The following is a 12481-nucleotide window of genomic DNA, read 5'->3' as shown; positions in this document are numbered from 1 at the left end:
AAATGTTTACATAGCAACGCAGGAAACAGTGACTGAGTGTGTACGGTTGTTGTGAGAAACCATAAAGATCTTTCATTGCAGCCTTGCATATTTGACAACAACCGGAAAAAAAGATGGAAGGGCTACCATTTCTTCCAGGAAATAACTTCAGGGATCCAACGGTAAGACTTAAACCAAATTTGAGTAAATTAACTATAAAACTAAAAGAAAAAAAGTCAGATGGCAGAGACTGCTACTACAGGTTGTAGCCACGTTGAGAAAGGTTTACAGACGGCATCTTAACTATCATACTTCAGGTTCATCAAATGCATCATTTTACTAATGATTTATTGGACAAACAACCTTGGTGTTAATTCAAACAAGAAAAGTACTTATTTTATTTGAAGATAATGAGTCAATGAGTGCAGTGATATGACTATTATTATGTGTATGTCAGAATATAATCGTGTGAATATGTCTGTTGTTCGCTGAAGCGGGTTCCAGGTCGTGCAGTTACTGCATGCATAATAATAGAAACTTTGATATACTCTTACATAATATGAGACAGATCAAACCTGAAATTTTTCTGAAAAATACAGAGCATTTACACTTGTGGACGCCATTGACGAAAATAATATATTTTCCAATTGTTGTCATACTGAATTCTCCTTTAGCTTAAATATCAATGATGTCACAATATAAAATTACATTGTTTCATTGACGTCAAAAGGTTATTTGGAGACAAATCTGGGGTCATTCAGAGCAAAGTGTGAATTCATTCATGAATAACTTAAGATAGCCCCAATATTTGGTGGAGCTGCTTGGTACAACTTTTCATATGTTCCTTTGTTAAATCATTATATTGTGGGAGTTAAAGAAAATACATGTTGGAGAAACCCCTTTTTCTGCTACCATGCAGTCTAATGTTTTTTGGATCCATAAGATATCAATTTTACTAATAAGCCTATAGTATTTTCTTAACTGATTTTTTTTATTTTAGAAATGGAAATACCATAGAAGTCAAACCCTTGATTACAAGAATGGTTATTCTATCCCAAGAAGACCAGAAGTTGGAATTGGTGGTGAAGCCATTGTGTACAACCAGTTATCAGAACAGGAACTTGATGAACTAGCAAATTACAATCCAACTCTTACCTATGGCCAGGCAAAACAAGCTCCCCCTGAGGACTTTGTTCCTGGCCATGTTGCTTGGGATAAAAAGGTATTTTCTATACTTTGATGAAAAAGAACCACTTTCTTAAATGGTATAATTTTAATATGACGTGTTTCTTATTTAATGTTAATACTACTGGCAAGAAAAGAGGTTATTGATAAAAAAATATCTACCATTAAAAGAATAGAAAATCTGATAAAAACCTTAGTATGTAAATTACTCTCCTCAAGTTAAGTCTTCTCTTTTTGTTAAAATCAAGATATCTATCTATGCCACTTTACATGGTTTTTTTTGTTTTGTTTTGTTTAAGTTTCATCTGCCTGATTATTTTTAATTTTTTATTAGAAACAAACAATCATTCTGCAAATGTATGAATGTTTGCTAGATGATCATACTAGATTGCCTTTCTTTTCAGAGCTGTTTTAACTTTGTAAGTCTCATATAAGCATGTCATACTGGTAGCATGTCTATCAGGTAGAAACAAGAGAAGAGTAGATATAATCTGTTCAGTTGATATTTGGAAATAAAAACTCATTTTGGATTTGCCCAAATTTATTTGTTTTGGTCCTTTGAATAAAGCTGTGGTCCTTTTCACAAAAAATTGTAAGTGTAAAATTAGTCGTAAGTTGTGACGTCACAATACTTTGATTTACTATGACGTCATAACTTACAATTTTTTGTGAAAAGGACCACTGGTGTTTGGTATTGGTAGCAGTTTTTTTTAAAATACTTCATAAGATAAGAAAATTTTAAGTTTTTTTTTAAAGATTGATAGACTGTACATGTGCATGTAGGCCTCTCCTAAAATTTTCTATAATGTTTAATACATGTAAAGTACAAATGTACATGGGTGACACATCAGTACTCTTCAATGGTAGGTAATTTGATTAAATCATTTGGAAATGATTTCACTTACTGCATGTTAAAACATTTTGCAATAGAAACCACTGTTGTAATGAAGTATGATTTGTACAAAGAAAACATTATAAATGATAGAAAAAAGATGTTTTTTTAATTCAAAATGTATCTCTTCATTATATTCTTTATGAAAGAATTAAAATCACATGGCATGAAGGTCTTGAATATGTATATTCTTTGTCTGAAATAAAAAATGACACCCATTTAAATGCTTTCCTTTACTTAAATCATACTCATCCAGCAAATTCAGGAGCTGCATGTCAGAATCGTAGATAGTAGATATTTCAGTAGCTGAGTAATTTGTGTAATTAAATTATGTTTTCAGGTCTTAAGTATGTGTATTTGAACACATATTCTAATTTCCCTGTAAAAAAAATGATTATGAATTGAGATGAAATGTTCATGATATAAGATATAATAAGTTGTTTGATTGTGTGCATGGCCATGGGTAGAAATAAGAAAATTTATCAAGTAAGCATCAGAGTAAAGTTTACTTGCCCTGAATTATTACATGTATATGTTGAACAGAAAAAAATCAAGGTGGCCCAGCAAGGCAAGACCTCTTTGACTTTGACTTTTGAAATTTGCTTGCCATGGGCCAACCTCACAGTGTTTATTTTGATCACTGGTGTTGCCATATGATTACAAACTTGCATATTTATCTTTGTAAATAATGGTATCTAATTTACTATTTAGATTTTTATTTCCTAGTTTTATCTTTTTAGGTACTCCGATTCAATGGCTACTTCAAACAGACCGTACACGAGTCCCCAGATGAATACTTCAGAGTTCGTCCTGTTGACATTTATTACTATCTTGAAGATGATAGTATTTCTGTGGTAGAGCCTCATGTTGAAAACTCAGGAATGCCTCAAGGTAAGCATTAGTAATTTGTCATTTTAATTGTGGAATAAGTTAAAATTTTCATTTCTTTAGAAAGCATTGTTAAAAAGAAAATAGAATAAGTAACATTCCGAAATTATTGTGTGTCTGAATTATTGCATTCTTTGCTGAAATTGTAATTAAAAGGATTTGTGATACTTTAAAGTATTCCATGATAAGTAATGATGTTAAAAATTCTATAATGTGAGTTCTAAGTAAAATAGCTAATCTAAGAACATCATTTTACTGAATTTACAATGAAAGATAAATTTATATTAAAGCCTTTGGAGGTGAAAACTTGTACAAGGACTCCTTTTATAATTAAGATTTATATTCTGGAGACAAAATTTTGCATGCTTTTATTTTATTTAAAAGGAAAAGGAAAGGACTGATGCTTGAATTAATGCTTCAATGTTTTATTATTTATTTATATGTAAATGACCAACTTTGTTTTTTATCAAGGGTTTCTCTATTATCCATTATTTAGGAAAACTGATAAAGAGACAGAGACTGCCAAAGAATGATCAAGGGGACAACTGGCACTGGAAAGATTTGAACAATGGTATCAATGTCACATTCTATGGAAAGATTTTCAGAATTGTTAGCTGTGATATGTTTACAAAGGTATTTTGAAACTTCTTTACTCTAGAAAAATTTAAAGAAATTAATACATTATGAGAAATAATACTGCAAGCAAGAATGAACCAAAATTATAGCCTTCTTTACCTGGATATTTATTCCTCAGACTAATATTTTTTTTACGGATTCTCTTGAGGTAGATGTAGGGTAGGGACAAAACTCTTGCAATCAATGATATGCTTGATTGATGTGAAATGTCGAATACAAACATTTCAATGATTTGTAAGAGTTGTGTCCCTTACCCTAGGTCTATCTCTTTAAATTTTCATTCCATCATCTCAAACTCATAAAAAGTGTAACTTGAAAGAAAAAAATGATGATAAATATACTTTCTACTGCACACTTACTATTTATTCTTATTTATAGAGAACATATTATTTTAAAAGCAGTTCTATTTGTGTGACCTTGCATTGTACATTTACTTCAGAACTTCTTAGAAAGCGAAGGGTTAGATGTAAATCCTGGTGAAGACATGCCCTCAGACCCTTACATAGAAAGAAGGAAAGAAAAAGCTGCACTAAGAACATATACCACTGCCTCTGCCTTCGATAAACAGAAACAATTCCTGGAACTTGACAGAAAAGTCCTTAGATTCTATGTTGTATGGGATGACACAACTCAGATGTTTGGAGAAAAAAGGCCCTTTGTTATACATGTTAGTATTTGAATTTTGAATACATGTAGCAGAAAATTTCACAATATAAATATGTATGTTTGCAATATTTAATATTAATAAGTCAGCACCATTTTTATGACTACTTCAATTTATAATCAACAACAGCTGACTATATCATACTGTTAACAAACAATAAATGATTTTTATGCTAAAAAAATGAGAAACTTTTTAATTCACATGATTCTAAAACGTTGAAACTGCATGTACTTGGACAATTTCAGTCTGCTATCTTTTTTTGCTTTTAAAGACTTTTCATCAGTAGTTAAATTGTCATAAGCTGATATGAAATTATTAGTAACTGTATAAGTAACTGCACTTTTTTTGTGACTTAAGGAAATAATTCATGATAATAAGTACCTGTGAAAATTCATAAAAAGTGCTTAGCATATGGTAACTTTCAAGTTAATGCAAACTTAAATAGTCATGAATATGTTTGGAAACCACCATTTGCAAAATTAAGTACAATTTCAGTAATCTACTTCTTACTACACCTAAATGATAAATTTAAAAAGTCAAACACTAATATATCTCTATGTAAATATGGGTAAGCCTAGATTCTAGGCCTGCACAATGAAAAATCTGCTTTAATTTCTTCATTTATAGAATTTTGGACTCTGGTGTATGACATGAATTTATTTCTATCTACAGTATTACTTAGTAGATGACACACTTGAAGTAAGAGAAGTTCACACAGCCAATGATGGCAGAGATCCATTTCCCGTGTTGATTGGAAGACATAAGGTTCCAAAAGACAGATATAATGTCGAGTCATCTTTCCCTGCCGTTGTTATGGAATTATCAGATCATGAAATCAAGAACTATTACACACCTAAAGACTTCAAAGTTGGAGAAACTGTTACTATTTATGGAAGAAGATTCTTTATCTATGACTGTGACAATTTCACTAAAGCATTTTTCTATCAAAATTTTGGAATTACAGACTTCAATACTGTTGAAGTGCAAGACAAAATGAAAAATCTACCAAAGATGGTGAGTCATAAGCATTCATGAGTTTATATATCATAAGTATTTTTTATATTTTTATAATATTATGAAGATAGAATTCCTGACAATTGACTCAGAAGATAAATTTCTGACAGTAAAAGAATATTTCTGTCCAGGATTAAAAAATGTATTTGACAAAATAATGTCTGTATGAAGTAATGAATGAAAAATATCCAATAAACTTCAAGTTATAAGTTAGTTTTGCCAAACAGCTGACTATTTCATATTGTTAACAAACAATAAATAATTTTTATGCTAAAAAATGGGAGACCTTTTAATTCACATTACACATGATTTTAAAACATTGAAACTGCATGTACTTGGACTATTTCAATCTGCAATCTTTTTTTGTTTCTGACATACATTACTAAAGATTGAAGTAACTGTTGGTGATAAAACATGTAGAATATTTTATTCTTCAGTAATAATTTTTCTCAAATTTTCTTCTCTTGCAGTCTTGGGTAGAAATAAGAACATTTGCCCATTTCAGATGGTGCTGGAGAGAGTTTTCTTATGATGGGCACATTTTACTTTAATTTTATAAAAATATCAACATACCTTAATTATGTGCCTTTGTAAGAAAGAATGCGCAGAAATCACTACTGGTCTAGGGTGAAATTTACTTGTCCTTATGATATGTTGAATGTAAAAAGCATCTATAATTATGTGGTGAAGCAAGAAAGCTTTGCTTGACTTTGACATGCCTTGCAGCACATATCACTGCCGCATGAGAAAATTCTTATTTCTACCTGGCTTCACCATTAAAGGTCTTTATTTATTATGTTATTTATTGTTTATATTATTTTATTGAAACTTAATGAATAGTTTCTATTTTATCAGGAAATTCCCCCATACAATAACTTTGGTTCATTAGAAGATTCGCTACAGTCCTGTCTTTCCCTGATACCACAGCCTCCCAAGAAAGATTTCATCAAAATGTTGGAGAATGATCACAAAGTACTCAGATTTGAGGCAACAATGGTAAGTGTATGGTTAATATACTGAAAATTGTAATATGTCATACTAAATTATGAACTTTGGCAGGATGGGATATAGATCTATGTTTTACTTCATATAAAATGAAAGCTATTTTTTTGTAATGTACTTATTTTCGCTCCTTTTTCTAGTTTTTATCTTTTCTACAAAAAGAATATTTATGAAATAATTCTCTTACTATATTTTAGAAAAACTTTCAAATAAGCTCTTCTAGTCTAAACCTTTAGCATCAAATATATATCTAGCTATTTTAATGTCATTTATTTATAGGACTCAGTACGGCCTGAGGACAAAGGAAGGAGGTTTATCATTTCATATAGATTGGCTGATGATATGATGACAGTCTACGAACCACCAGTACGTAACTCTGGAATAATTGGTGGAAAATTTCTGGAGAGGACACGAGTGGCTAAACCTGGCTGTCCTCCAGACCAGCCAGTATTTTATGGTCCTGAGGACTTTTACATTGGTGCTGTCATCGATGTATTCAAGCACAGATTTATCATTACAAATGCTGATGAATATGTACTGAAATATATGGAAGATCACTCAAATCAATTCTCTTGTAAGTTACCAATAAATTATTAAAAGATATGTCATTGATGTGTCAATCTTATGCAATGAGTAGTCACATAATTCAACATATTTTTTTGTAATGGATGTAAGCAATGATGACATCCAAGAAACGACAAGGAAAAGACATCCTTTATTTTCATTTTTATACAACAAATTTTTGTGTCACTTTTATCATAAAAGAGCAGTTTATTCATTGATAGTCATATAATTTATTTTTACAATGGAAACATGTTAAAAGAAAACTCTGCTGCTGGTAATTATTTGAATTGTTTTTATTTCATTTAATGTGTCACAAATGTGTTGTATACTCCTTATAGCAGGGCCTAAAAAACACTTCTCCATGTTTGTACAAACTTCTCCCATTTGTTTTTAACAGGGAGATTTTTTTGTAAAAGATTACATAGACAAAAATGTCAGTTTTATTATTTTTCAAACATAATTTACTGTACCTTAATCTCCTTGTCACCAATGTAAAATTTAGGCCCTGCTTAAAGAATAATAAGACAATCATGCCTATTACCTTAGTTCAGTAGTTGTACATACATATAGATTCTTTTGAATGAATTTTAAGCTTGTTAAAATAAATATAAGACTACAAGTTTTTTTAAAGTGTTGTCTGTAATTACAGCTCAAACAATCCAGACACTGAGAGAAAGACTGACAATAAATCCTATGGAGACAATAAAGGGTGGACCTATGAAGGTCATGAGAAGGTCAGATTGATAAATATTACTTATTCACTTTTCTGAACATCCTGGCAGATCTAGGAGGTGTAGCAAAGTGACACTTCAAAGGTGCCTTTGGATTACTTACATAGAAAGTCTAGTGAAAACAAAATACCCCCAGACCGAAGAAATGTCTTTGGTCCAGCAGAAAATTTTGATTTTTGTTAGTTGGCCAAATAGGAGAAAACAATTAAATTTGAGATTTGGTCCAAAAGTCTCTGAACCAGTTTTGCATACACTGAAAATCAAAAGTTAATTCAAAATCCTTTGCAGCTGTCTTTATTTATAAAAAATAGTCCTGAGCATTATAAATATTAATTTCTATATACTAAGATATTTACGATTGAAACATAAAGATTTTTCCATCTAATGGCAGATTGACTTTATAGTTCAGAGTGGCTTCCAGTCTGTCTGTTTAATTTCTTCAATTAACCAATCCAATTAAAGTTTGTCGTCTCACTGAAATGAGAATAGCATGGCAAATACAGAAATTTGGCTGTTATTTGCTCATTTTTTGCCATAATTTTGTATGGAATTAACAAAATTTTTAAACTTCTAAACTAAATAAGGTTAAACTGATATGTCATCACATAGTAGGGATTTTCATAAGCTTAACAATTTCTAAGGTTTAAAAAACAGATAACAGCATATACTTTTTGTAATATTTCTTGGCCTATTAATTGATATAAATTTGAATTATCTCCCCTCTTAGAAATTTGATATAACTGGTGAAAATATTTTGGTAAAAGTGATTGTTTTTGCAGCAAAAAGAAAAGCAGTTTATAACTTCAAACATTTTTGAAACTTTATTATTCTCAAATCTCTCAATGTAGCAATTTCTTTATATTTACAGTCAAAATCAATACATAATTTTGCATCCATGTTATCATATGACTCTTTTCTTACCATTAATTATAATGGGATGATTTTTATTTCAGTCCTGGTGACCTGGAAGTGTTGGTCAGACAAGTAAGGACACAGTTAAAGAAGATAGCTGTAACAGATAAAGCCAGAGTTGATACAATGTTCCTGCGATACAACAAAGATAGACAAGGATTTATTGGAGTCGAGGACATGAGAGCTCTCTGCAGAAGTCTACAGCTTCCTGTTGATGATGACGTTATTGTTGAAGTAAGTTTGCTACGTTATTTCTTTTTTGACTTTTGTTCTTTACTACAATACATGTTAGAATGATTATTAAAACAAGCAATACATGTTTTGACCAGAGACAAATGTGGATATACCATTTAAGATAAATACTAAATATTGTTTGATTTATTATATTTATTATGCATCTAATTTAGTGAAGTAAAATGCATAGGCTTAGTGCAAAAAGTACTTATCCATTAGTAATTGTAAAATATCGGTTTTAAAAAAAGTTCAATTATCTCCCTTTAAATACATTTTTTTAGCATTAACCAATCTGATATTAAACATTTTCCTTTTTGTAGCTTGTAAGACAGTGTACATCAGATCCAGAAGGCAAAATTTCATTAGAAGATTTCAGAAAGTTTGTGGAATGTTCATGAAAAGATAATGAAGACATTTTATAGATCTGTGATAATTGAAGCAATTTGTGTATGTTTATGTACACAGAACAACTCTATTGAAAAAAATTTTTATGAAATTTTTATGTACATTGTATATTATGTAAAAAGAATATGTGAAAAATTCACTTAACTTATTCCTTATTGTGTAATATTTCAGTGAGGTATACTCTGAAGTTATCATTTGAAGAAGTCAAAGTAGAGTATTGACTTGTTAAAAATGGGACATATAAAGTCATCTCACCTTAGTGCTTGTAGATATTATTTACAGTTCAAAAAAGAAGAAATCACAGCAATACAATTGTTGTTGAAAAAAATGCATTTATATGATTAAACCTCTTCAAACTGAACCCAGACTAATCAGATTATCTATCTAAATTAAAACCTGAATTTTTATATAACCTGTCCAAACCTGAATAATCAGATTACCTGTCTAAATCATCAGATTACAAATGTAAACTGAACTGGTATCACAAAAAATACAGCCATACTTATGTTTTTTAGTTAAATCCAAAATATGTTGCTGTACATAGGCAAATGTGCCACATATGATAATCATATGGTGTTCGATTCATATGACAATCATGTGATATTTAACATAAGATAATCATATTGACATGAGTCTCATATGGTGCTCGATTTATATGATAATCATATGATGCAAACCACATGATTCTCATGTGTGGCACATTTGCCTGTGTAACCCATTTAAAAATTTGCTTATATTGATATCCTTTTCAATGTCAAAACCTCAAGGGTATTTATGCTTCAATAAAAAAGCTTATTCAGTATTTCCTCTATAGTAGCATCACAGTTGATAACTTTGGGGTTCTTTCCATGACTTATAATATTTTGATAGTACCAATTTAACAACAATTGCTATTAAGATTTTCCATAACAGCCTCTACAAGTCATTGCACTGTGAATAAGATCTTATAATATGGGATCATTCAATAGATAATTCATTTTCTACATCAAGTAATGTTCAGATAATGTTTTTTTTATAATACCATAGTTCAAATATGATTTTATATGATATGGTTCATTTATATGGTATCTTATCTTTCAAATGAGCCCAAGTAATAAAAATTGCCACCCCTACCAGTGTTCTAGGATTCCTATTTCCCTCTACCCGGAGCATGTGAAAATTGGGTCAGGGAACATAAGATACTGTTACACTTTCCCGTAGCAAGTTGAAAAGTTCATATGCTGTAAGGATTTGTTTTGTTAGGAAAGCAGTCACTGACTGTGGGAAAGTTTATTTTATATGGATTTCTTTCAAGGAAACCTCAATTCCTGAAAAATCCTAGAACACTGCCCTACATCTAAAAAAATACCTAAAAATGAAGGAAATTGCTTATAAGTATATGAATTCTGTAAAGATAATTTGGGCATCACAATATCAGTAACGGATGTAATCAACATATCCTCCCATTTAAGGCATTTAATTCTTGGTTTTGAGGTGACAATAAAGACCTGTGAATCTTGGAGATCTAGAATATTATCTATAAAATTTACTATATGTTCATAAGTTGTCTGCCCATGATCAGTTTTAACCATATAAACCAGATATTCAGTTCATAAATACATGTGATCTCAAGATAATGAGCTTTTATGGAAAAAAAATATTCAAGTGCAAATAAAAAATGGGGATGTCCTTTGGCAAAACATTGACAAGAACAAAAAAATGGGTGAAAGACAGAAATGGAACAATTTCGTTAAACAGGAAGTAGGCCTAAAATCAGATCCCATGATACTGGACCCATACCTGATGCTGGATACAAAATACTAAGAGGCTTTGATAAGCAGTTGCTGAAAAAAGTGTCACGAAAATAATTTCTCTTTCCATCCTGATCAACATTCACCATACCACTATTTGATCTATGTGATATTTTGCCAAAAATTAAAGTATACAGAGAGACAAGCAGCACAAATTCCAGGGTGAGGCAAGGTGCTCCATCAGGGTAAGCATTTTCTTCAAAAGACTGTCATGCTGTCTGATGATCCATGACAAATTTAGTGCATTGGTTATTTTGTGAACAAATAAAAATAAACTATGTCACAGTGACAAAAGTAAAACTTTCAAAGCTATGAATTCAGTCTGTGGACGGCATTATCCTTGTTCCAATAATTTCTGTGCAAATCACTTACAACTCACCAGAAAACTGTTATAGTGACAACAGCTTCTTGCAACATGTAAGAGAAGTGAAATTAAGTAACATCGGACAGCTAGAAAAAGGATAGCTGACATTGAAAAATCAATGCATTAGTCATAAAGTTTGGTTGCTGAAGTGCCTACATTGACTTTTTCATGATGATAGTCAAGATATGAGGCAGGTTTAGGTGTGTCTGTTATGTCTTTTAGAGGGTATCTATGCAAAAATCAGGCAGTGGTTGCACATGACAAATTTTGTTTTGAAAAAAATTCATTTACTTCATATCATAAACACATCCTTTCTCAAAGTTGAATGTTGGCTTTTGATTGAGTGCAACAGTTAAGGAGAAAAAAAATACATAGAAAGCATTGAAATTGATTAAAAAAGGGAGATAACTCTTGATTTTTGGTGTAAAATTTTGTTGCTTTGTTTTTCCAAGCCATCCATTGCCACTATCACATAAAAAAAAATCTTTCTACTATTTGACATGCATGTGATATGAACATTACATTGGAACAAAAAATTCAGTGAGATAAAATTTCCAATGTGTCAACCATATCATGGATCTGCTCGATACATAGGATAACGAATAACATATTTCTAATGAATAACAATTAATAGTGTTTTATTTTTTTAAATAAAAACATCATGAATATCAAGAAAGTCTAAGGAGCAACTTATCTCAGGTTTATTAAGTATCATTTTCAATTATAAAATGAGTTGCAGTGAAACTTAAAAAGTACAAAATCTTAAATAGAAATTTAGATAAGTTAAGATTAAAACAAGTTAAAAATGCTGCAGACTCAAGTATCAGTCTGTGTAAAAATCAGGTGGTGGAAAAAACATGATATGAAATAACAAACCACTTTGAGTGTAATTTATGTACCATCCAAAAGAAGAATGTAAACAAGTTTTACCATATAATTTTGGTCATAAGATTTTTAATTTCATTGAAATGCACTTCAAATGAATATTTCAAGGGGAAATACCTCTTGTTAAAACCGGCAACATTTTGATGCAGTTATCAGATTTATAATAGTACTACTAAATAAAGAAGACCTGCTTGAATGAAAAAATATTTTCAAAGGGTTTTTAAAATGCATGTATAAGGTCCATTTTGCCCAATTCTTTCAAAGACTTGTACTTAACAATGTAATTGGTTTAAACAAGTTTTTTGCTGTTCTAAAATTTAGTAACACAAGTTTAAG

The 12481-nt window shown here is 30.5% G+C and overlaps 1 protein-coding gene across 2 annotated transcripts; it reads left to right on the top strand.

The window, feature by feature from the left end:
- The first annotated feature begins 2 nt into the window (after nucleotides 1-2).
- Nucleotides 3-9245, top strand: LOC148597661 (EF-hand domain-containing protein 1-like). Of its 2 annotated transcripts, XM_088561216.1 has the most exons (12): nucleotides 3-161; nucleotides 980-1201; nucleotides 1569-1583; nucleotides 2797-2947; nucleotides 3441-3577; nucleotides 4020-4247; nucleotides 4917-5258; nucleotides 6114-6254; nucleotides 6540-6834; nucleotides 7474-7558; nucleotides 8509-8701; nucleotides 9022-9245. In XM_088561216.1, the coding sequence occupies exons 1-12, from the start codon at nucleotides 114-116 to the stop codon at nucleotides 9097-9099; spliced, it is 1935 nt and encodes a 644-aa protein (XP_088417342.1). In that variant the 5' UTR covers nucleotides 3-113; the 3' UTR covers nucleotides 9100-9245. The 2 variants fall into 2 exon arrangements, with proteins under 2 accessions (XP_088417342.1, XP_088417343.1); XM_088561217.1 differs by lacking the exon at nucleotides 1569-1583.
- The last annotated feature ends 3236 nt before the right edge of the window (nucleotides 9246-12481 follow it).

This window comes from Perna viridis, chromosome 14 (assembly GCF_037379345.1).
Source record: "Perna viridis isolate PV_CMFRI_1.1 ecotype Kerala chromosome 14, ASM3737934v1, whole genome shotgun sequence".
Classification (NCBI taxonomy): Eukaryota; Metazoa; Mollusca; class Bivalvia; order Mytilida; family Mytilidae; genus Perna; species Perna viridis.
Note: the sequence above shows the minus strand (reverse complement) of the source record. Positions and strands in the feature narration are given on the sequence as shown.